The sequence below is a fragment of the Choloepus didactylus genome, chromosome 15 (genome assembly GCF_015220235.1).
Source record: "Choloepus didactylus isolate mChoDid1 chromosome 15, mChoDid1.pri, whole genome shotgun sequence".
NCBI classification, from domain to species: Eukaryota; Metazoa; Chordata; class Mammalia; order Pilosa; family Megalonychidae; genus Choloepus; species Choloepus didactylus.
Window position 1 is genome coordinate 2,285,404 of NC_051321.1, and position 25,479 is coordinate 2,310,882.

General features: G+C 52.0%; 1 protein-coding gene across 1 annotated transcript in view; it reads left to right on the forward strand.

Annotated features, from left to right (window-relative positions):
- Window positions 1-25,479, forward strand: part of LOC119510916 (transcription elongation regulator 1-like protein) — a 69,259-nt gene that overhangs the window by 12,612 nt on the left and 31,168 nt on the right. Inside the window, exons 3-4 of the mRNA XM_037805344.1 lie at window positions 5,456-5,610; window positions 15,117-15,186. Of these exons, the coding sequence (XP_037661272.1) occupies window positions 5,456-5,610; window positions 15,117-15,186 (225 nt within the window). The remainder of the gene's footprint in view (window positions 1-5,455; window positions 5,611-15,116; window positions 15,187-25,479) is intronic.

Genomic DNA, 25,479 nt, shown 5'->3' on the forward strand with positions numbered 1-25,479 from the left:
CAGGATAACCTGGATGTAAATGCGTGCCGAGTGGATTTTGTCACTCAGCTCTACCCTGGGTAATAATCCCCTATTATGTCCTTAATTAGCTCCACTCTTTCCTTTCTCTGGCAGCTCCTTGGTGGCACATTAGGGAGTCGGTGATAATTCCATGCACTTTGGAGCTGTCCCAGCTGCTCTCTCCAACCCATGATTAGGTGGGCATCTCTGTACCCAAGAGCTAGGGGCTTAAAGAGTTCATGATCCCCCACAAAGCACCAAATTTACAACAAACACTGGTCTAGGATCTTAGGGAGAACTTGGGCATATAAATCTTCAAAGAATTAAACCTGTTTCTTAAGTTACCAGCAAAGCTTGGAAATACTTCAGCCCCTCCGTGAGAAAAGGAAGTATGTCGGCCTGTTGGAGAACTACACGGGTGCCCTGCGGCAGGGAGCGCTTTGGGGACCATGTCCTTCCTAGGGTCAGAGCACATTCAGTTCCTCAGGGAATGTAGCAGGGAATCACCAAGGACCTCAGACCTGAGACTGCACCCTCGACAGAGGCACCCAGGGGAACCAGTTTCCGTTGAGGCACTGGTCCTTGCTGAAAAGCTGCTTGGTTGTCTGTGGGAGGGACTCAGGTGGGGCCAGTGAGTGATGGGGGTCAGGCTTGTAGCATCACCTGTGCAGATCCCCCCTTCCTCTCCCCACCAGAGGAGGCCATGGACCCAGTTTGCTCCAGCATGGAGAGGGCTTCAGTGGGAACCCCGACTCTCTGCAGCATGGCTGCCGGGACCCACCTGCCCAGACCCACCTGCCCAGACCCACTTGCTTGTCCTCAGCCTGGTGTCAGGTCACATGAGAGCCGGAAGCAGTGGCCTGGGACCCCAAGTTGAAGGCCTGTGACTCTTACCCTCTGCAGCTCCCCATGGCAGGGTCCCAGCTCATCCCAACAAGGATGGTGGATTATCCTCACTCGGCTGTTTTCAACGACTTCGTAACCTCCCCAGCTCCATCCCTGTTGCTTATCAGAACCGTCTCAGGACCCAGAAGCCTCCCCGTGGTGCTTAGGAAGACCACTGGCTTGCCAGAAACCTTGCAGTTATGTGTGTTTGTTCTAGAAAACAGGAAAGCATTCCAGAGCCAGCTGGGCAGGGCGTGGGCTCGTGGTCCTGAGGGGCTGGCCCGGAGCTGGCTCTGCGGCATCCTCTCTTCCCCACACACCCGTGGACTCCTTCCTCCAGTCAGCTGACACCCGTCCTCCCAAGGCTTTCTGGCTTCTTGACAGTTTTCACATGAAATACTCGTCTGCTTGCAGAATCCATTAAAGATGCCCCAGTACTTTTTCAAATCAGCAGCTCTTAATCGAGTGAGCACTTCCAGTGAGCATGGGAATGCCTCCTTCAGCCTCTCACCCTCTGCCGCTGGGCAGTGCCAACCCTGGGTGAGACGGTGGGTCTGCCTTCCAGCACCCCCAAGGCGGGGTCGTGTCGGGCCAGTGGAGCTCGTCAAGGGGCAGGCGCTTCTGCGGATATGAGGGCCACTCACTCTTGTCACCTGGAAAGTTTCCCAGAGGCGTCCAGTCCTTCCTCCCACTTAGAGTGGTCCTGAGTCAGGCTCCCCGAGGCAGCACCTGGGGCAGGGCTCTGGACGCGAGTGAGGACTGGGGGTCACTTCCAGGGAAAGGGCGGTGAGGATTGCAGACGGGGCAGGGACAGGGCTGAGGGGGTCCGAGCCCCACCTCAGCCGGCGCCATAGGCGCTCGGGATTGCGAATTGCACCCGAGTCTTGAGCCCCCTTTCTACCTTGCATCAAATGGTGGTCCTGGCACAGACGGAGCCCCTGGGGCAGGGCAGCAACTGGGAGAGTGCGGTTATCTAGAGAAGGGAGCTGCCCACGCCAGGAGAAGTGACACCCAGGACCCCTGGGGGACAGATGCTGCCACTCCAAATGGCCACCAAATTGGAAAATTAAGAGGAAATAAGAATCAGAGCTACAATTAAGATTGGAAGGGACTTTAGAAACTGTCTCAGGACTGGACTCCAGCCCAACAACCTCTTTTATCAACAAGGAAGCCAACACCTCAGTGGCAAATCCACTTGTAAAGAGCCTAAGGCAGAGCCTGCCTGGGAACCCAGGTCTCCAAGCCCCGGACTCCTAGCTGAGTGCTCCCCTCTCACTGACTCCAGAGGAGAAAGTGGATTCGTTAGCCCTAGGGGGTGTGGGGTTGAGGTCATGGGGTTTGGGGTACAGTGGCACACATCACCAGTGTGTGTGTCTGTGTGTGTGTGTGAACTTGGAGGGCAGTCTGATTTCCTGGCTGGGGTCAGCGGTGCCCATTAGGTCCATCAGCTGCAGCTGTACAGTGTCCGTTGTTCTTTGTCTACCAGATGAGATCAGGGCTCCTGGGGGGACCTGTGGGTCCTCGCAGCAGCTCTGAAATCTTAAGTGAATGGACAGGGATGCAGAGAGACAGGGACGCTTCTGGAATTTTGCACTCAGGCCAAGAACAGTGAAACATCATGGGGAACATTCTACGCAAGACTATTACAAATGGACTCTGCTGGCTGCCAGGAGCTTTGGTCTTGGAAATGTTTTTCTAGCCACAGCCCAGTTCCCAAGAAAGCCTCTAAAGCAGGCGCCATTGGAGCTGTGGAAGCCGCTCGCCTGCACACTCGGCAAGCTGAGTCTGTGCACAGCTGCGTGGGGAAGGAGATGCTCGTGGCTTGCTCCTTCATCTTCCCACAAGGCCCTGATCTGCTGCCTCTTGCAATCTTATGATCTGCAGTCCTTGATTCCTGAGCTGAAGCTAGAAAATGAGTGCCCCTCCTCCGCGGGAAAACCTTCCTCTCCCTGCCCCCCACCCATCCCCTAACAGCGCTGGCCTGGGGCAGGGCATAGACGAGCTCTGCAGAGGTGCCGAGGAGCACAGCCCCCAGAGAGGGAGCAGGGAAGCATTGTCTCCCAGGGCTGCGTCTGAGAGGGAAGGAGTCGAGTTCCCATTACAGGGTTTATGCTCCTGCCAGCCCCTGCTTCTGTCTGGAGGGTTCATGCAGTCGCTGAGTTGTGCATAATTTACAGCACAGCATAATTACCTTCCACTTTACACGCAATAAGGACGTCTTCCACCTGCTGAGTCTGGCACTGGGAAGGCCTGCTGTCTCTCCCCGGGCCCTCCGAGGGCGTGAGTGCCTCCTGCTGGGCCGGTGGGGGGCAGGGCTCACCCTTTGTGGGAGCTCAGAGAGGACCCAAACCCTTGGGCTGGGATTTTGTTCCACTATGTCTGCGACCCCTGGCCCTCCAGGGGCACCCAGGCCTGCGTCTCCAAGTCACCTGCCTCAGGTGGGGAGCACACTGCTGTTGGGTCTGGTTTTGATTTCCCCAGAGTGAGATGGACTCTGAGGATAAAGCAAGTCTCCACTCCAGTCCCCACCAATCCAGAACATGAAACGAAAGATAAGGAATTCTCTCAAGGTCATCCAGAAGGTCAAGGGCAGATCTGGAGCTGGAGCATGTGTCAGCCAAGAGGGTAGGGGTCAGTCTCCTTCCATGTGCAGTGATGAGGCCAATGTGGCCAAGGCCTCCAGGTGCAGGGCTTGGGGTCAGGTCACTGCTCATTGGGTGGTGGCCACGGACCTGGGCCCAGGACCAGGAGGGGCCCAAAGATGAGGCTCACTGTTGAGTTGGCCAAAAACTCAATGATGTCCAGCAATGCACATTTATTATCTTATAGTTTTCTGGGTCAGAAGTACAAAGTGGGTCTCACTGGACTGAAATCAGGGTGTGTGTGGGCAGGGCTGGTTCCCTCTGGGGGCTCGGGGAGAGTCTGTTTCCTTTACTTGTCCAGCTCCTGAAAGCCACCCACATCCCTCGGCTGTGGTTCCTTCGTCCATCTTCAGGGCCAGCCATGGAGCATCTTTAACTCCCTCTCTGTCCACCTCTGCGTCCGTCGTCACGTGCTGTGGTCACACCACATGGTCCAGGTTGACCTCCCCGACCCAGGATCCTTAACCACGTCTGCAGAGGCCCTGTGGCCACGTGACAACATGTGCCCAGGTCCCTGGACCTGACATGGCTGGCATAGTCTATCTGTCTCAGGGTCTTTTCTGGGGAGCGTCCTGCTCAGCCCAGAATTGCCAGCACTGGGGTGCACCCTGGAGTGGCCTGCCTGCCTGTGGGAAGTGGCGAGCCAGGTCAAGCAGGGAGGTTCAGGGGTTCGGGGTGGTTTCCTCTGACAAAGCGGAATGGTCTGTGCTGGCCCAGATCTGCATCCACTGCAGACGTCTACACGTGCCTGGTCTGGGTGATGTGAAGGCAGGTCGTCGGGGGGGGGCGGGGCCCAAGCAGGGCCCTTCAGTGCCCCCCATTGTTCAGGGTTCATAATCCTGAGGGTTCCAGCACATGTGGCTTGTCCCTGACCATTTCCATGGCGCCTGAGGCATCCGAGGAGAATCACGAGGCAGAAGGGCCTTCCAAGCTGAGACCCGGGGAGGGTGGGCTCACCCGGGGGTGCCCTGCTGGGAGGCCCAGACCAGGCAAGGGCCCTGGGCCAGAGCCGGGCTCCGTCTTGGCTCCGTCCTTCCCTGCGACTCGTCACGGGTGAGCACAAAGCTGGGGCCTATGCTGGTGGGCTCAGCTGGCCCAGGCTCCGGGGGCTCCGAGGACAGAACCCACGTTCCTCTGTTTCCACCCAACAGTCTCACCGTGAGAGACCTCCCACCACGGGAAGGCCCTTCTCTCTTTTTTTCTTTCTGGCTTTTTTTTTGTTGGGGGGGAGGGATTTGGCATCTTTCTTTATTATCTTTTATCCTCTCTGACAACCCTCCACAGAAAAGGGATTTTAACATTATATATTATTCCTTTCAGATATTTTAGATTCACATATAAGAAAATACCGAACTTAAGCCTTTTCTACCTTCTTGTCAAAATGAGCCAGGACACCAGGGCTGACGTTGCTAATTTAAAGCAACCCATGTCATAGTTCTCCGGAAGGGCATGAGCTGTGGGTCTGGGGGTTCCTCAGCAGCCAGTGAAACCTCTGCTGCACACAGCGCTTCATCGGGGAGTTCATGGCACCCCAGCCCCGTTCCTCCACCCCGGGCCCTGGACAGAGGCGCGGCAGGGGCTCCGGTTCTGAGTCGGGTTTCGTTAAACCGGGGATGGTTGGGGTGCCGGGAAGAGTGTGGTTCTCTGTGTGACCTCAGTGAGCCGCTGGCCTTCCCTGAACGTCGGCAACTTTATCGGTGAAAGGACGGACGTGATAAAATATCTCAATGGAGCGAGATAAAATGTGTGACCGATGTATCCGTAAGCCCTCTAACGAGGCAGACCCACCATCACTACCCACCCTCTACCTGCACAGCCTTCGCAGGTGTGTGGCGTTCAGCCCCGAATGGCTTTATGGGTCGGCCGTGCGTCCCTGGTCTTGTAACGCAAGGTCTTTGAAATGGACTAAGTGGGTGTTTCGATGGCAGGTGTGTGGTCTGGACGGACGACGACCGGGTCTTCTTCTTCAACCCGACGATGCAGCTGTCCGTCTGGGAGCGGCCCGGGGACCTGAGGAACCGCGGGGACCTCAACAGAATCATCGAGGACCCGCCGCACAAGCGCAAGCTGGAGGCCTCGGGAGGTGACCGGGGCGGGGCGGGGGCACTGCTTCCACCCGTGATCGAGCTCCTGTTCCTAGCGGGCAGGACACGGAAGTATGTCTACTCCTGGCTCTGTTGGAAACTGATTTTTAAGGCATTGTGTTGACTATTTCAGAATTTAGTGATGAGTTATCATGGCTTTCATGCAGAATCATCCATCTTTCCGAGGGATTGTCTGCTGATTTCTTTTTGCACCAAGACACCCATCAGCTTCGAGAAGGTCCTCATTCTCTCAGCCCCTCAAAGTCCCCTCACCCACATTGCCATTCTCCAGCAGCTTATTTTTGTTCCAAATGTCTTAGGAACTTCAGTTTAGAGACCGGCTGTACACAGATGAGCCTATCTCCTTCTACCTCACCTCTTCATTTCAGACCTTCAGGGCTAAATGGGTGCATTGCTTTATTTGAATGGATGCTTTAATTTAATGTACTGGATTCTTTCCAGCAGTAGAGGAGTGGGATGGTTGACGGAGAAGTAGTTGTTTTTTTGCTCTGCTCTTGTAAATGTTGTTTCAGAGAGAGACAGGGGAAGAACTTCTTGGCATTTCCAGTGAGATCTAAGACATTTTTATCAGCTCCTGTGTTGGGAAAGCCCCACTCCCGGAGTATGAGGGCTAAAATAGCCATGATTACAGTGGAGGAGCGAGTGGACTGGCGTTCTCAGGCCAGCACGTCACCCTGGCTGCAGGGACAGGCCGTTGGAAGTGGGATCTTGACCCCTTGACAGAGGATTTTGTTGTGTCTCTGCAGGATATTTTATTGGGTTTCTAAATGCTGTTTTTTATTCCACTTCCTATAGGGCTAACGAGAGATGTCATCAGCCCACACTTTTGGTCAAATCCACAGGCTTATAACTGTAACTTCAGAAGATGTCATTATAAAAGTTTTCCAAGGCTTTTTAATAGCATCAAGAGACCTGAAAAATGTCACTCTCGAAAAGCTGGCAGAAGTCGTTTTAGATTGAGAGATGACAAGTTTAATATGTTTATTTCACTTAAGATAACAGAGAACATTCTCCAGAGAGCTTGAACCAATTGATGTTGGGTAAAGAAAAATGTTCTGTGTGCATATTTAATTGAATCTAAAAACTATACTGCATTCAGGGACAATAAGAATTATAGTTTGTGATTTCTTTCCCTCCTCTGATCAAGTGGCAGCTGCTTTCAAAAGGGATCATTTGCATGCTGGAAGAATGCTAATTATATTTATATATATAACAAAGTAATCTCCCAAGGTGTCTGTATTCATAGACTGAGAATGGTGCACATTTATGAAGATCATGAGATTTTCAAATCCCATAAGAAACATTAAGGAACAGTTTATCATAATGATTTTATTTGCATGGTAAAAGACAAATAACACAAGCAGATTCCTTGGTGCTTTCTTTTGCTTGCATTCCTGGAGATAATTGGCTGCTGTTTCTTTTCTTTTCTTTCTTTTCTTCCCAAATAATTGGCAGGAGTGAGACAGAAAAGAGCTCATTAAAAGTCACGGAAGAGTTGCTCTTCAGTTTTTAAGTGAAAATTGTTTGGACTGAATTATACCAGGCCCAAAGAGAAGCAGGGAGGTGCCCCGGGATCCCTTACCTGCTCTGATGCAGCTTTGGGGGGTCTGCAGACGGGGTGGGAGCAGGACCCCAGTGGCCCTGGCCCTTGATCGGGGCACTTTCTACCCTGCTGTCTGGATCCATCTTGTTCTTAAAAAGATCAACACCCGAGTCTTCAATCCAGCACACACGCTCAGAAATGCCTTAAGAATTTAGAGTGAACAGACAAGGTAGCTTGTCTTCCATCGATTTTATTACGGTGGCCCTCTCTACCTAGATAGACAGAAATTACAAAATTGCATGCAGTTTTTAGCCGTGCCTCCTCCTATAAAGAGGGGAAGAGAATTGTCTTAAACCAGATTGTGTGCACGCACGTATGTGGGTGGTTTCTGCACGAATCTTCAGGATATGCCACTGACCTGGACGCTCGGCTTCCGGTTGTCAGGACAGGATTGCTGTTTGCGTGTAACTTCTAATTCCCTAAGGTCTGCCCAGATTTCTGTGCAGCAAAAGAACTGGGACAGGGGGCATTTGTGTAGGATTAATTAACGATTAGGGAGGCAGAGTCAATGACCTCCAGCCACCAGCAAATGGCATTTGTCCTGGCTGGTCATTCATCGCGATCCTTCAAATGATTTGACCCCAATTATTATAAGAACGAGCTCTTGGGGAGATTGCTCTCTCTAGAGAATTTTGCTTTACACATTTTGTTCAGCTGTGAGTCATTGTAGATTTGAATATATTAATGCCTTGTTTCTAGTCTGAAACAGAACAATTAAGCATTCTAATTGATGCTCATTTTTTTAAGAGGAAAATGAGATAGATGAATTTCATAAAATGGCTGTCACGCTTACCTGCTGGTAGGTCTTTGGGGTGTTTAATTCGGACCAAAAGCAGAGGGATGGGAGCTGATGGCGCTGGGCAGTTTACTGGGTGCAGGATACAGAAATGCCAATGTGTCAGCCACTCTTTTTCATTGCATCAGCATTACTCAGAACTCAAGTGAAGTCCTCGATTATTTTCGAATTATCTTGTGGTGCATGCAGGCCTTTTATGGTTTCTGTAGCTGTGCTGTTATTTGAGAAAAATGCCTGTTGAACTGAAGTGAAACGTGAAGCACCAGCCTTCACTGCTGCCATCTGTTACATGTCCTGATATTCTCGGGATTATTACAAACACTTCCTTTTGGAAGATTTTCACCTGCCTCCTTACACCAGCTTCGGGATTCCTCAAACTCATCGGGGCCCTCCTTCCACTGAACTGAACCGCAGCAGCCAAGCCCTGGCTTCCCTGCAGAAGTCCGGCCAATGCACCTGCTGCTTCGTGGGCTCGGCCAGCGCAGCCTGCCCTTGACCAGGGTGGGGGACGCTGCGCCTCCTCCATGAGGGTTTGGTGCAGTCCAGGGAGAAGCACTGGCGGGTGATGAGATGAAGCACCTTAGGCTTCTCCTCTGGAGCAAAGATGGGGAGATCCGGGGAGGGAGCAGGGAGGAATGCCCCAACTTTCCCCTCCGCCTGCCTCTGTGTCGCCTGCTCGTGCCTCCTGGTGGCTGAGGGGGCACAGAGCCTGGGTGATGACTGCAGGGGTCCCCCAGGCCCTGGCCAGCGAGGAGGGAGGGGACGCTGGGGGCACTCTGGAGGGGCCCTGGGAGCAGCTAGCTCGCGCACCAGTGTGCGGACCCCCACGGCAGCATGTGAAGTGCACCATCCTGATGAGCTGCCAGTCGCTGCCCTGACAAGGACACACACCAGGTGGTGGAGAACGACGTGCATCTGTCACCTGACGGTTCCGGGGCTCGGATTCTGAAGTGGGTCTCACTGGGCCAAAACCAAGGCCTGACAGCCTTCCTTCTAGATGCTCAGGAGGAATCCTTTTGCTTCCCTTTTCCAGCCTCTGGAAGCCGTCTTCCCTGGCCTCGTGCCTCCCTACTCGAGGCCAGCACTGGGCAACTTCAAATCCGCCTCTGACACCCTTATAAGCGGAGGTGATTACAGGGGCCCTGGATGATCTGGCATAATCTCCCCCATCTCCAGATCAGCTGATCTTCAGCCTCAGAGCTGCTGTGCGTGCAACAGGTTTTGGGGCCTGGAACGTGGGCATTTTGAGGGGCCATCCCTCTGCCAGCCACCCCAGCTTCATACCCAGTTTCCAGAAGAGACAGTTAAGGATTAGAGAGTAAGCAACTTGCCCACGGTCACCTGTCAGTCAAGTGGGGACCTGGTTTGAACCCGGCGGGTGAGTCTCTGGGCCCGAGGGTGCCCCCCGCCGGCCTCTTGGGGCCCGAGGGGCCCGCAGAGGTCTGGACAGCTCTCTGCTCTCCGCTCCCTGGGACCTGGCTCGTGAGTCACCGGGTGAGGCAGCTGTGACTTTAAAACATCCTCATCCCCAACCTGCAGTGGAGGTGGCATCAAACGTACTTGGCTTCAGCTGCTCTGTAAACGCTTGAGACATGTATATTCCAGACAAATGTAAATTGATAATAACATTCGTTTCCCCAGGGAGGAAGTAAAATCGTCCTGTGTGTCAACACAGCTGTGACCTGCGACAGGGTCTCTCCTCCAGGTGCTGTTTGCCCAGGGACAGTGGGCGCCAGTCTCTAAATCATGACGGAGCAGGTGGCCCGGGAGGCCCAGCCAGGCCCCGGCGAGCAGCTCCCGTGAAAGCCGAAAGCCAGATGCTCTCCCCACGGCAAGGACCTGCGGGCCCGTGTCCACACATGGGAGAGGCGCCTGCCCACGGTGGAGCCCCTCTGTCCAGCGGGCTCCTTGGAGGGTGCCCCAGCCTCGGGTGATACCTGCACCCCGCGTCCTCTTTGCCTAGGAACAAAGCAGGTGACTGGCTTTCCAGGCTCCACGTCAGCGCCCAGACCGGGGCCAGTTGCTGGAAGATGACAGCCAGTGAGGCACTGAGCAGACAGGTCAGCGGCCAGAGACTCGCTGATCCGCTGCTCCGGGAAGCGGCTGCAGGCTGCTGACCCCCAGCAGGACATCCTGGGTCACTGGGCTCTGAGGCCCCATCTGGGATGTGGGGCCCGACAGCCCTGAGTGGCTGGCATAGCTCACCCCATGGTGGCTGTGGTCCCAGTCAGGGAGGCCAGGATGGGCAGGGACGCTGGCACTGGATCCCTGGACGCCCCGTTCAGTTCATGCCAATCAGGAGGCTCCGCAGTGTGTCTCTGCCCTCAGGGCCATGGGGGCGATGGACGGAGGGTGAGATGGGACAGCAGTCTCCAGAGGGTTCCACCCAGGACCTCAGGCTCCAAGCTGCCACCTCCCTCCCCACCGAGGAACAAAGAAACGGGAGAGAGAGGGAAGGGGGGCGGGGGCCCCTCTGAAGCAATTGTTTATTCATTTAAGAAACATGTTGGACCAGGAGGGCTTGACACGGGGTTCCAACATGGAGCAGAGATGGGACAGGTGTGGTGTGTTCTGGAATTTGGGGAGAGGAAGGAAGGGGGCTGGGGGTATGTTGCCCCTGGTTCTTGTTTCCTCACTCCCAGCCAGGATCTTAAACAGAACAAGAGCAACAAAAAAAAAAACAAAACAAAAAGGAACTTTTAAAGGATGAACATGCATGTTGCAAATCTCAGGGATTTTAGAAAATGCAGAGAGAGCCGTCTGGGTGGTGAGAAATGCTTTCAGAGAGCTCTGAGCGGGACAAAGCCTCCTGCTGGAGCGGGGACACCAGCCTGGCCACCAGGGAGGACACGATTTTTGCTTGTGCGGCCGCCATCGTTCCGGAGAGGGGGCCTTGGGGTTCCCGGCAGCCTTAGACCCTGGAGCCTCCTCACACAGGCACGTCCCTTGCGGCCTGGGGTGCCCGAGGCAGAGCTCTCATGTGGCCACCATAGCCGCTGGTACTGGGTTCAAGGCAGTGCCATGCCAGCCACCTGCCACGCCAGAGGTGAACGACTTCCAGAAGTGTAGACGGAAGCATGGCGTCCCTCCATCTGCACATTTCCCAGGTGGCTTTGGAGACACCTGGCGGTGGGTCCGGGGCTGGCACTCACCCCAGGCCATGTGTCTGGCCCGTGCCCGGCTGCAATGACCAGCGTTGCCAGGTGGGAGGGGCGCTCTGGGGACCCCCGGGTCTCCTGAGGAGCTTGTTTGTTTCCTCGGGCTGCAGTCATTTCACTCCTTCCTGCCAGACCTCTCAGTGACACCCTCCGAGCCTCCAGATCATCTCAGGCCACACGGTCCCCGTCTGTGCTTACGGGGCCATGGCTCCCCGAGAAGCAGGGGCAGAGGCAGGGTGAGTGGGCTTGAGGTGGGAAGCTGATTAGCAGAGCCCTGCTCAGGGATGGCTGTGGGGGGCACCTGCCCTCAAAGAGCGAATTGAGGATCCCACCCAAGTCACAGCTGTGGAGCCCCAGCTTTCCGGGGTGCCTGGGCGAGGCCCAGCCTGGACATCGCCACGCCATGCCCATCTCGGGACTCAGTGCACCCCGACCACCGTGGCTCTCCCCCAAATGCAGCCTTGCCTCACCCACTCCAGTTCTTCAGGAGATTTTGGCCGGATGTGGGGCCTGCCCTGTCCCAGGGTCTGTGAGCCCAGGTGCACGCCCCCCACCTACAGAGAGGCAGGGGCTCGGAGGCTTCTTTAGCCACCCCACCTGCGCCCCAGACCCTGTGATGTTCGTTTCTGTTATATGTGGGCTCTTGCTAGTCAATGTGTACAACAATGCAGTTTTAAAAGGGTGCATATATTTGTTTTTATGTATCTTTTTGCAAAGTCTAAGAAATTGAAGTGCTGCCTCCTCTGTTCAGCCGTGAGCTTATCATACATCTGAGGAAATGTCCGGTCTTGGCAGGCTCCTCTCTTCTCTCTCCCTCTCCCTCTCTGTGCTATCCCCCTCTTATTCTCCTTTTCTCCCCTCTCTCCTCCCTCTACCCTTCTCTCTCTCTCCCCCTCTTTTTCTCCCCTCCCCTTCAGGCCTGGAGGAGCCGTGGTTGCAGCCGGCCTGCTGGTGGACGGGAGGTCATCTGTGTGGTTTGCTAACGCAGTGCTGATGAGGACACCTCTAGGTCCGTATTTGTCTCAGGAGCACTCTTATAAGGATACCTAGTGTGCAAATTCGTATTTTTGGAATTGCTGGGTGAAAGGGCATATGCATTTTAAATTTGGAATGAGATTTATTGCTAAATCGTCCTCCAAAGAGGTGGGTCAGCTCACCCCCTATGGTGGACCCCGCAGCCCCCACCGCCGCTGTCGGTCACTGAAACTGTCTCCAGAACCGCTGTTTGGTTGGGTTGTCATTGCCTTATTTGAGTGAAACTGGGCACCTTTGCACGTAGTTTTTGTCCAGTTTCTGTTGTTGTTTATATTCCTGTGAACTCTCTCAGTGTTTGTCTTCCTTATTGAGTTACACGATCTCTTGTAAATCAAGGATATCAGCCCTTTGGCTGTAATGTGATCTCAAACATTTTCCCTGGTCTTTTGATTGCTTTTTTATTGCCATAAAACACAATTTGGTCTTGTATTTTTTAAGGCAGTTGAATTCATAAGTATTTTCCTTTATGGTTTTTGGATTTTGTATCTTGTTTAGGAAGGCTCTACTCACACACCGAGACTGTTAAAAACAAATACACAAACAAAAACAGTTAGAAAAGAAACAGCATGGTGCCTGTTTGTCATTTTAAGTAACATCTGTGTAATGGTACGGCCATGGTGTGGCCTCATTAACTTTTTTCTTAGTTTCCGTGTTTAGCCCTTGCTCAGTCAGCCTGGGGCGGGTCTGGAGCAGGTGTGACTGTGGTTGCCCACCACCCGGCCTGTTTCATGCCCCACGTCCACTGCTCCCACCGTCTCCTGCCGGAAAACAAGCCAACGGCAAACAAAACCCCAGCTCTTTCCAGTCCTGTCCTAGTGGAAACAGCCCCTCCTGACACCCGGGTAGTGGAGCACCACAGGGTGCAGACGGGGCAGGGGGCTGGGTCCGGAGGAGCCGACGGGGTGCCCGGGAGAGCCCCAGGAGGGCCCTGTGAGGAGGTGGGGCCGATCGGCGTGGCAGGGAGCTGGGGTGCGAGGGCGCTCAGGCAGACTGCCAAGCGGGGTGCCCATGGGGCGCTGAGGCAGGGACCAGGAGGCGGTGGCCAGGCAGGGGGGAGGTCTGGGAGAACAGGAGGGCAGTTCTACCCCAGGTCATGTTTGGAAATGGATGGAGACATTTTGGGCTGTTACAGCAGGAAGCAGGGGACGCTCCTGCACCCAGTGGGTGGTGGCGGCCAGGAGGGCTGCACAGGATGACCTCCCCACGGAGAGTTCACACGTCCAGCCCCAAACGGCAATAGGGAGAACCCGCGCGCAGAACCCAACAAAGGCCACGCGGGCCCGGCCGTCAGGTTCCATGCGCTTGAGTCCCGGGGCCCACTGGAATCGTAGCTGGAACCACCCATAGAGTCCCTTTTCTGGGTGAGAGCCTCCCAGTGGTGTGTGCCCGCCTGGGTAGAAGGTGCACCTGGGGGACGTGCTGCAGCCGCTCTCGCTCCTGTGCATCCTGATGGCCGGGAAGGCCGAGCATGTGCAGCTGTGGTCCGCACTGCCTGCGCAGTACTTGGCTTTTGGCAAGAACAGGCAGTCAGTGAGGAGGAAGCTTCTAGAATAAGGATGTAGGGTGGGCTGGGGCGAGCCGGGAGCTGCCAGACCTGACCCTCTCAACTTTCTGAGACCCTACGCTGTACTTTAAAGCGTCCGAATAGCTCTGTGCTGGGAGCTGGCAACCTGGGCGTTGCTGGGACTCTGAACGCAGTGTGTGTGCAGGACTGTCAAGTTTTGTAAAAGGGGAAGGTGTGAGGGGCTTTGCAGTTGTTGAAACTGCATAGGCTTTCCCCATAGACTCCACAGTCATTAGCAGTGGTGCTCGCAAGGCAGAGAGGCCGCTGCATCCGCACACCAGCCGGGCAAGGCAGCCATGGGTGGGAGGGGCCAGGTGAGAGGGCGGGGCTGGTGGGAGGGTGGGGCCAGGTGAGGGGGCGGGGCCCAGTGGGAGGGCGGGGCCCGGTGAGAGGGTGGGGGCAGGAGAGGGGGCATGGCCTAGTGAGAGGGCGGGGCCTGGTGGGCGTGGCCATGGCTAGTGGTATGCCTGTAAGGCCCAGCCCCCTTCACCTCTGCCCACGGGCGATGCGCTCCTCCACAAAGTAGATTCAAAGCTGATCGATACAGATGAGGAACAGGGTAAGAAGGCAGCTAAGATGCTAGAGAGCGTTGGAAATCACCCAGCCTGTTAGACCAAAAAAAACAATGGTCTAGAACCATCTTCATCCTCATTTTTCCTCTTTCCCTTTTGTGGACAGATACGAAACCCTGACAGCACCGTTTTTCTTTTTCATTTCAAAAGCTCATCAGGCATTTACAGGGTCGACTTCTTGAAGACGGAAATCAGGGCACCGTGTCTTCCGAGTCCATTTGGCTTTTTGAAATAGACACAGTCGTTAGAGAAGCGGGTTCCATGCGTGAAAGCAGTCTGATTGCTCGCTGCAGTGGACAAAGGGGAGCTGTTAGCAGGACCCGCCGGAAGCACGTGGACGAGCCCCTCTTCATCGGAGCAGTTGGTAAAGGAAGGGAGCCGGGGCTCGTCCAGGAGCGTGGAGGCAGACGTGAAAGAGGAGGAGTTGTCTGGGGCCTTCGTCCTGAAGGGGGGCGGTGGGGGTTGAGCAGACGCCACCTTCAGTTCTCCACCCTCAGCCCCTCGAGTAGGTCCTGCAACCTCAAAATCAGTTAAAGACAGCAGCTAAAGAGGACTGCTTTGCACGAAGGCAAAATCAGAGATCCCTGAAGAAATGGAAGAGAATGTACACCGAGAGAAAATTTCTCTTCTGCCTGAAGGGAAATCTATATAAGAATATGAAGACATTTCCAGATAACTCTGAGTGAAAGTGAGGGTGTCATGGCTTTCCAGTATCATCAGCACGGTGCCCAATCCTTTTACTTGCTTCTCTTTTAGACGACCACAGCGATGGATCGGGGTCTGAAGACAACAGCAGTGACCAAAGCGTGAAAACCAAGAGGAATCGGTAGGTGGCCGTGGCTTTTCCCATGACTTCTTTCCCCTGTGGATAAGTGGGTGGTGTGGAAAGAAAGGGTATCGTAAACTGGCTTTGAGCAACGAGCAAATTCCCCTGCTGAACAGATGGTGAGGGTCTCAGGAAATGGAGTTGTCTGGTTCTAAGTTCTGGTGCCCAAGTAAGCAGGTGTCTCAGTGGCTTACTCGCCTCAAACGTGATGCCGTGCTTCTCCCCCACCCCCGTCCTCTCCAGGGACCCCACCTTCAGCCTGATTGAGCTTCTAAAGTCCTGTAGAAGCTGCTGGAGAGGTGGATGGTGGTGCGGGGTGGGGATGCGTCATGGGAAAGAACACGGGTTTGGGTTGGGCAGACCCGGTTGTCATCCCAGCCCTATGACTTGCTTATTGTGAGACTTTTCGCAAAGTAATTTAACTCTGATGTCTGGTGTCTCATCTGTAAAATGAGACTGCACGTTCCTAATGGCAGGGGAATGAGAGGACGCCTGTGTGACGGCTCCTCGTCGTGCTCGGCTGACGGGAGGTTTGATGAAGTTCAGCGGCACGGCTTGGTCATGGTGGCTAAGGCACAGTGGTGGGAGAGCCTCTCTGTCCTTCAGGCCAAGGGCGTAATTCTTCTCTCTCAACCCCTCCCACTGGGCCCTCGGACTCTTGTTCCTTTCATACCGTGTTTCACATAAAGTGGTGACATTAGGTGTCTTCGTTTGTCAGGGCTGCTAGGACACCACACACCAGCTGCTTAGACAACAGGACTTTCTTGTCTATGGTCTAGAAAGCCAGAATTCCAGCATCAAGAGCTCAACAGGCTACAGTTCGTCTTGGGGTCTGCTGTGTTCTGGCGCTGCCTTAACACAGACCGTGGGTCCCTAGGCTTGAATTTCTGCCTCCATCTCCTGGGGATCTGTTTCATTCTCTGGCTTCTGCTGACTTCTGGCTTCTCCTGACTGGCTGCCTCTGTGAATTTCCTCTCCTTACAAGGGCTCCATTACCCGGATCAAGGCCGCCCTAATTCAGTGTGGCCTCATCGAAACAGGCCCTTGAAAGATCCCAGTCGCAACTGAGCCCACTCCTTAACTGATAATAGATTAGGAGCGTGTCTCTTGTGGGAGTGTGATTCAGTACCCCCAACTAGGCACGGATGTGTCTAAATTCCCAGCACAGGGGGCGTGGGGAATGAAGGGCACAACCTCTGCCAGAGAAGCGAAAGGGTGAATCTGAAAGGCACATCAATGAGAGGGCTTTCTTCACCCCTCCCTCAGCTAGGTTTTCATCAGCCGAGCTGGGAATCCTGTCCCACCGGTGGCCAGCGGACAGCTTCAGTGCTGCCCCAGACCTGCATCTCAGCCACACTCGGGGACAGCCTAGGAAGGAATCCGACGCCGTGTCCTTCTCATCAGGAACATTAGCATCAGCACCTCCCACCCCCGTGGGAAAGTGTTTCAGAAAAAGTAATACTTAATTTTTAATACTTTTTTTTTTTGCAATGATCAAACACAAACAAAATCTTGACTCAGAACCTGTGCTCCAGTCTCACTCGGATTTCTTGTCCAAGGGTGGTGGGGAAGGAGGGGCTGAGAGCATGTGCAGGGCCACGGGGTTTCCAGCAGCCTGGAAGGGGGATCCTCCTCTGGATGGATGTCCACAGAGCACCGAGCCTGCAGATTTAGACCCGCAGGGTTTTACTGAGGTTTTTATTTCAATACCTTAGGGCCGTTGCCCACCGTGCATTCCCTTAAAAATTAGTTGACCTGAACAGGGCACAGGGATATTGTCGTTTTAACTGATACTGAGTTGGATATAAGGTCCCAGCAGTGCAGAGAAGGGTCTGACCCTTTGGAAGCCTCTCCCCCACTCTGGGCTCCTGCTGACCGAGGCGCCTCCCAGTTAGCAAGTCGCTGTAGTCGGGGGCCCTGGGGCTAAGTTTCAACGGGGAGAGGGGATCCCAGGGGGCTCTTGAGTGGAGACACCTCCCACCCAATCTCATAGACCTCTGTTTTCTTGACCCCCCCAAAACTGTTCCTAAAAAAGTCACTTTTGAGAACCAAAGACATTTATGTGGGCTGTAAGGGAAGGACATCAACTGCCTTTGATGGGGGCGTTTATGATGAAAAACAGGATGGGCTCCCTGAGGCATGAGAGCAATGGAAAGCAAGCCATTATTTAGTGAATTTTGAACTTGGGTAGGAGGAAAAACTTGGTAGGATCCAAAATAACTTGGCTATCTGCCCTCGCAGCCCAGTTTCAATCTCTACTTGTTATCCCCTGAGACTGGCCTCGAATTCTGAACAGTTGGCATTCTGTAACGTGGAAACATTAATTTTAGTTTTAATCATCTGAATGACTTCCATAATTGAAAACTAGCTTTGAAACAACTGTGGATGTTTTGCATGGAGTCTTGGTAATTGTATATTTCTAAGTCATTTCTGCCCTGCAGATCCCTCCGTGAGGAGGTCATAGTGGTTTTCATCTCCTCAGTGACCAGAATCCCATACACTGTTGCCACGATTGGCTCTGCTCTCCACTGTGCACCCCCTTCAAAGTTAGTTGACCTGAACAGGGCACAGGGATATTGTCGTTTTAACTGATACTGAGTCAGATAGAGTGTCCCAACCCATTGAGATCTTGGAGGAAAATGTGTAAATAGCAGTTACGCAGCTGGAGTGAAGAGCTAGTGTCTTCCGTCAGGTCTGGTCATTGGTTTACAGGCGAGTTTACCAAAACTTTGCCTGTTCGGTTTTGATGCTTTACCCTTGTGCTCCAAGGCCAAAGGGAAAAGTCGCCTTCCCTCCCACACACACGTATCTGCAGGGCCCAGGCCCACAGCTAATGGCACCTGGCTGGGCGAGGCCCCTCAAACATCTTAGCATTGTTTTCTGTCTTTGTAAAGTTTATTGCAAATATGTCAGTGTGCCCCTCAAGCTCCTAACTGTTCTTATGTATTTTTATATAATAGACTCTGACGTCTATAGCGAGACAGTTGGCTTCCAAAGGGTCTGCTGAAATCAGCCAATTTTGACCTGTCTTTTTTGGTGTAAATGATATAATTTTTCCCATGGCGAACACTTAAAATCCTCTGTGGTGTATAACTAATTAGCAGACATATTAAGAAAAAAGGAAATAAACTATGAAGATTGTTTCTGATGTTGTTCTCTATCTGTTCTTTACATTTCTTATGAACCGCAACCCAATTGGTACACATTTGGACATTCATACCAATGAGGCAAGGTGGAATTAAATCAATTGTGCAAATAATTCAGGTCCAAATGTTATTTCCCCTAAAATTGCCTAGGAGAAGTGTGTCACAATGTCAAGCATTCACGCTACTAAAATATTTAAGCTACCTGGTGAGGGCCATTTCAAATAGCTTGTTATTTGCTACTTAATGGAATCTGTTCATGATGGGTGATCTTACATCTTCCCTGGGACTAGAAAATAGATTAATTGTTCAGTTTCCCCCTTTCTGTGCAGTGTCAAGAGTTTCTGCCAGTTTTGAGTGTATCAGCATTTTTATAGTTTAGATCTGTTTTTTCCAACATGCTATTTTGAGAAGTAAAGATTTATTTCAAATAATTGAATTATTTTGGGAATTCAACAAAAGGGTGTCATTTGATTTGAAAATCAGAATGAAATTATCCTAAAAATATGAAAGAAGAAATTGCCAGTAATCTGTATGGCTTTCAGCCCCTCATTAAGTGCCAGGCTTTGCCAGTTGATGAGCTGGGGGATTCCTGCTAATTTATTGGCTTTTCATAGCATCAAAGGGTGAAATTGCTTTTTTGTGCTTTCGGTTGTCATTGGCCTTATGGCTTTGGAAACATATTTACATTTCTATGCCAGTCAGGTATAGGTTTCTTGTATGGTGGGTGGCCAAAAGAAATCTCTTGGCTTGGAATATTGTTTATCATGGCATTGCGTAAACTTTGGAGGTCCCCAATTGATGGCTTCAGTGTAAGTGGTAAAGTTGACCTAACACCATAAACTCTTAATGGTGGGATGTTTTCTTGAAAGTGCATACATTCCGGAGGGGAAGAGCATTCACCACGGCCTTCGCTGAAGACCCAACCACCTAGAAGCAGCAAGAAGGGCCCCCTGTGGCCTCTGGCCTGCTCTCCCCAAATACGCTGTTCACCCTGTGACTCAGTCCTCTCCTTTCAGGAAGCCAAGGTGGCCACAGCACATCCAAAGCACGCTCTCTGACCCGGGTGGGCCTCTGACCTGGACTGCAGGCAGCGGGGGCATTAGGGGGACCCCAGCATGACCCTGAGGTGCCATCCCCAGAGCCATGTGGCTTATCTCTGTCTACCTGGGGTTCTGTGCCCCGCCTGGAAGTGACTATGGTGGGGTATCTAGAGCTGAGGAAGGACACCATCATTGTTCAGTTTCCTCATTGCTAAAGCAAACACCATGCAAGGGTCGGCTTTAACAGTGGGAATTTATTGGGTCATGGTTTTGAGGCCAGGAAAGTCCAAATCAAGGTGTCGTCACGGCGATGCTTTCTTCCCAGAGACTGTGATTCTGCTGCTGGCTGCTGGAGAGCCTGGGTCCTTAACTTGTCACATGGCAATGCACATGGTGGCATCTCCTGGTCGCTCTCTCTTCTGGTTTCCATTGATGTTCAGCTTCTGGCTGCTCCCTCTGTGGCTTTCTCTCTCGGTGCCTGAATTATATCCTGCTTAGAAAGGATGCCAGTAAATGGATTAAGACTCATCCTGATTGAGTTGGGCCACACCTTAATGGGAGTAACCTCATCAAAATGTCCCACTTACAATGGGTTAACACCCACAGGAATGGATTAAATTCAAGACATGTCTTTCTGGGGTACACACAGCTTCAAACCACCACAGCCATCAAAGTCAATAATAATAATAATAATCATGATAATGCAATGCCAAGTCTGGAGGCTTTGCAACCACTCTCCCTGTGACTCTGGCCCCAAGTGAAACCCATACTGGATGGAGTCAGCTGGGAAGAGAAGGAAGGAAAAGTCCCATCAGAAAGGAGGAGCCGGCACCCCATGCCACTGTCCACACACACACACAGTATGAGCTGCTCTTATTTCTATACAAATGATGTCTAGAACTCCAGGAAAATTAACTATGAGAAAGTGAGAGCAATACTTCTTAAAATGCTATAAAATATGTGAACTCTCAATTTATGCAGCAATAAAATTATGTTTTTTATTTGTCCCTGGATAACAACAGAATTATCTGCATTCCAGTGGCAGAGCCAGCCTCCGGGTCTCTCTTCTGGGTAGTGTCCTAAGATTGTAGAGTGCATTATCTCTGTGGTCGTTGGCATGCGTGGAAAACAAATTATTAATATCCACTCCCCCTTTAAGTTGTTCTTGGTTCATAATTCATGACGCTAGTAGTTCATTTGGTGCTCTGTGGGAACCTGTGGTTTCATAAATGGCATTGAGTCTGTGCCGTACGCTATCAGGGAATCCTGCACCGCGCCTCGTTGGTTTTTACCTTGCGAAGGTTGCATGTGCCAGCAGGAACGTGCCAGGGGAGCTCAATCTGCCTTTTTAGACTGAGATGTAGATATTCCCTGGCATTCATTTTGTCTTCAAAAGAGATTATAAAATGTATGCATTTCTAGGAGGGGGACCTGGCATCAGCTTTAATGAAGAGATCTGCACATCACTGTGCTCTACTCTGCCAGGCCGCGGGTGCTGTCTGTGAGGTTGGGTGAAAAGGCAGAGTTCTCTTTGCAATTCACAGGAAACATTGCTCTCATGTGGAGGTGTAGCTGAAATCTGAGCACCAGGAGGAAAACCTAGACCCCGTTCTGGGCCACCTGACCTGGGCTCTCTTTAGACCCTCCCTGGACCCCCTGATAGGGTGAGAGCCAGCTCAACATCACGCGTCTTCAAGAGCAAACACCTTCCCTGGCACCGTGGGTAGCTGGCTGGCAGGCCCCAGACCTTCCTCGTTGGCAGCAGATGTGATGCCAGTGGCAGGTCTTTGGGAGGGGAGAACCATTTGGAACCGCCACCTCTGAGGGAGTCCGTTCACGAGTCGGGCACCAGGTGCCCAGCAGTGGCGGGGAACTTTGGGCTCCTCCCAGGCCCTGGACTCCATTGCATCCCACAGGGTGCCCCGCAGGGAGGCAGGGCCTGGTGCAGGAGGCACACCCTCCCAAAGGCAGAGACCAGAGAGCCTGTTCCAGCTCCACCACAGAGGTGTGGGTCTGCAAATTCACCTGCTGCTAAGCGCCTACTGTGTACAGCGAACCACGAGCCACAGCCCCAGTGTGGTCCAGCCCTCACGATATTGGGAGCTTCCCATCCCTCATCCTTCAGGTATGACAGAAATGTTCTTGCCAGCTGATTGAATGGAGGAAGGCTCTGTCCTTCCAAAGCAGGGCATGACCTGGGAAAGCAGAAGGATGAACTCACTCCTACGCCCCAGGCATCTCTTGTTGGCAAAGTTGCAAGTCCTTTCTTGCAGCATGCACTGAGCAAACCTCCGTCAGCACGCCTTCTCAGCCGGTCCTGTGAACACAACGGAGTATGTTAGACATCCTGCTAGTCTCTGTCCTAGCTCTGACCCAGGACAGAGGGTCAAGTGGTCAAGATGTGCCCTTGGTCACCAGAACCCGCTGAGACCCAGCGTCCCCAGACCCAGGCGGCCAGAATGCTGTGCTGCACCCAGTGGCAATGTATCTTTTCTCTCTGGCTTGGTGCGCCCCAGAGGCCAGCTTGTGTAGCAGAAGCCAAATATTGAAGTCAATTGCACCTAGAGCACTCCCCATCCACATCTACCCTGTTTCCCATTGTCACACTGTGTCTTGGTCCAGCCCTTGATTCCTGGATTTGCAGTCTGGTTTTCTCAGTCTGCTGAAGCTCCCCAGCCTGTACTAAACCAAAGCTGAGTGGCACCTCCCTCTCCCCTGGGCACGGGCACCCTCCACCAATTCCCATCCTTCTGGCCACTCCTTAAGGTCTCTGAGTGACTAAGCCATGGCTCTGCAGGCCATAGTTCCTGTCCCGCGATGGGGAGGGCCCGTGGGCACAGGGCTCACAGCATCTCGTCAACACTAGAGCTGTGTGTCTCTCTCCACATTGCATCCCATGATAATGCTGTCAGGGGGCCTCCTCCGAGGCTGTGGGGTTCTCAGGCACCTGCAGAGGTGTGTTTCAGTTGAGTGTTAAATGATGAGTAGGACTTTCAAAGGAATGGAAGATGCATCTAGAAAGAGGGAGATGAAGGAGTCTGGATGACTGGAGGTTAGCTCCCTGCTGCCGTTTTCTCTCTCCACCTCCCTTCCTCCGCCAGAGTCGTCCCTGGGCCAGGAGCAGGCCAGCCAAGGGCAGTCCCTGCCCACTTGAGAATCTCCGAAGGGCCTCCCTCTCGGGGTTAGGGTTGTCTGATCCCTGCTCGTACTCCAGAGGGCTGGGACGTGAACCTGCCCTGGAGGAGGTCTTGCATTTTAGCAGACATTTAATTTCTAGCTCTACATAGATCCCCTTCTGACTTCTGAACTCTCCTTTTTAGATGGTGTCTGGAACTTTCCATCTGGCCAGTGCACTCAGGGTGCCTGTCTGTGCTAAGAGGAATCACTGCTATTGCTTTTCACCACGGGCAGCTTCCCTCCCCGCAGGAGTGAGCAGCCCGATGGCTGAAGCCTGCAAACTCTGACTCAAATTACAGTTATGATTTCTGAAATCGCTGTGGCTATTTGAAGTTGAAATATATTTCCTAAATCACCAGACGTTTTTGTGCCAGGTGGACCTGAAGGCACATGGGGTGAGCCCGCGTAGCTGATCTACCTGAACTCGTTGGATGCCTACCCATTTGTTTCTTTTCCTGACAGTGCGTCTACCTTCAGGGATATTTTAATCTAATTAGATCAGTCCTGTGAATTGTGTGTTCCTGGTCTGCCGGAGGTTCTGATGCTCATCACTCCAGGGGTACAGGGGCCGCGCCAAGCCGTGGGCTACATTTCACCCAAACCTCATCACTTCCCGCACAAGACTGACGGTCAGGAGTCCTGGCTCATACTCTAAGCCCTTGGGGGTGCCCCTTTTTAACAATCTGAGGTGGTTTCCTCGTGGCTCCTATGGAAAAGAGCGCATTTGTTTGATATTTATGACAAATGATAGAGTAGCTGTTCAATCTGATTGTTCCTTCTATTGTGAAAAAGTGTTCCGCTTGAATGAGGCGAGTGGAGATGGATGGGGAAGACGGAAGGGCACCATCTCCTTCTCCAGGGACAGGGGAAGGAGAGAGAGGGCCTGGGTTCCAAAGAGGAGATGACAGCCAGGGGGAGGGAGCTGTTCAAGGGCGGGGAGAAGCCAAGAGGCGTGCTTGGGGGGGTCAGGCAAATCCCCAAGGTCCAGCTGATACCACAGGATTTGTCTCAAAGCAAAGGAGTCTTAAGACGACAGAGAAGACAAAGCGTTTAAAATGGCCAAGCACTTGTTTAGCCCTCTAATTCTGCTGGAATGAAAATGACATCCATATACCCAATTAGCAAGTAATGCTTAATTTACCTATTTTAACTCTTTATCATGGAAAAGTCTAACATAAAAAATTGAACAGTATAATCTGCCCCACACATACCCACTACCCAGCTTCAGTGAGCTCATGGCCACCAGCCTTATTCCTCTAGTCCCTGTTCCCTTCCTCAGATTATTTTGAATCAAAGCCCAGATATCACAGAATTTCATTTGCAAGTATTTCAGGATACATGCCTAAAAAGAAGGAATTTTAACTTATAACTGTGGGACCAGGGTCACAAACAAATAACAATAATAAAAAATAGTGCCTTGATAGTATCAAACAGCCTCCAGTCAACGTGTAATTTTCATTGATGGCTTTACTTTTTCTTAAAATTTGACTTTTTGAATGATTTTGCAAATCAGATTTATACCTTGCATTTTGTGGATTTATCTCCTAAGTCTTTCCATATCTAGGCTTCTGCCTTCCCACCTCTCCCTGTTTTCTTTTTTTTTCTATTTATTTTTTAAAATACGTCTTCTCTTTTATTCCGAGAGTTTCCCTATGAATGCCTTGGCCTTCCCTGTTGAGGTTTAACAAGTTCTTCTGTTGCCTCTATTTTCTGTAAACTCCTAATCAGACCTGGAGGCTGGCTGGGAATCAGGCGTGATCGGTTCTTTTTGGAAAGATGCCTCACAGCGGTGCTGAGCTGCTCCAGCTAGTCCTTGGTGGTTCGAGCAGCCTTGGAGACTGTTGCCTGGATCTGGCATTTCATTAGGGGCCTTAAAAGTTAAATGCTCGTATCTTAATTCCACCACGCCCTTGCGTTTCCCAGCTTGACTACTACTACAAAGAGGAACCCATCCTCATAAACTAGTCGGTTCCCTGGAGGTAAGATTTAAGCAGGAATGGCAGGATAAATGTTTGACTCTCACCCTTTAATTTAGTTTTCAAAATGATATGCTGATTCCCTGGCAAGTCAACCAGAGATGACCCATTCATTACGAGCTCCTGGATTTGCTATCTAGTGGATTCCTCTCCATCTTTTGGTTACTATCTTCATCCTTTAAAGGCCCCTGGAAGGCACACTGGTAAATTTTCCTGGGTCTGAGGTGGACCTTCAAAATGTAGGTAAGCAGCTTCTTTATATAAGGACATTTTTATTGATTTATCTTTTAAAATATTCACCCTGCTTCATTGCTCTGAGTTTCTTTATTGGAAACTCCAAGTCTAGATCTTCCTTGCCTTTTTCCTACATCCCTTTCTTTTGACTCCTTTTTGTATTTTTCCTAATTACTTTTCATTTTTTCCCTCTACTTTTTGTCTTCTATTTCTCTGAAGTTGTTATCTGTGGTATGTACTAACTCTTGCATTCCTTCTCATTTATTCTTACTTTCATAAATGTTTTCCCCTTTCATTTCTAATTCTTTCCGGATTCTGTCTGACCTCTTTCAAATCTTTCTTTTTTTCCCAGTATTATTTTTCCTGAATGTTTCTATTCTGATATATGCCACTATTGAGGCACATCTATCATTTTCTTTAAAAAATGAGCACATTTTGTAATATGCAGTTAAACTTTTCATCAGATTCTCGGCCCCGTTGTCCTGCAGGGGCCTCCCTGCGCCTCCCTGTCACCCTCCCGTCGGTGACTCCGAGTGAGACTGGACGCGGATCGCCTTTCCTGCTTGTTCAAGTGGACGGGCGCTGAGGGGAGGGGGCCCCGGAGAGTGTCCCCAACTCCCCCACACGGGAACTCCCACCTCGGCTCTTCTGTGGTCTTAGAAATGCACGCTGATGCTCGGGGAGGTCTGCATCTCTGCCCCGGGCTCGCATCCACCGGGA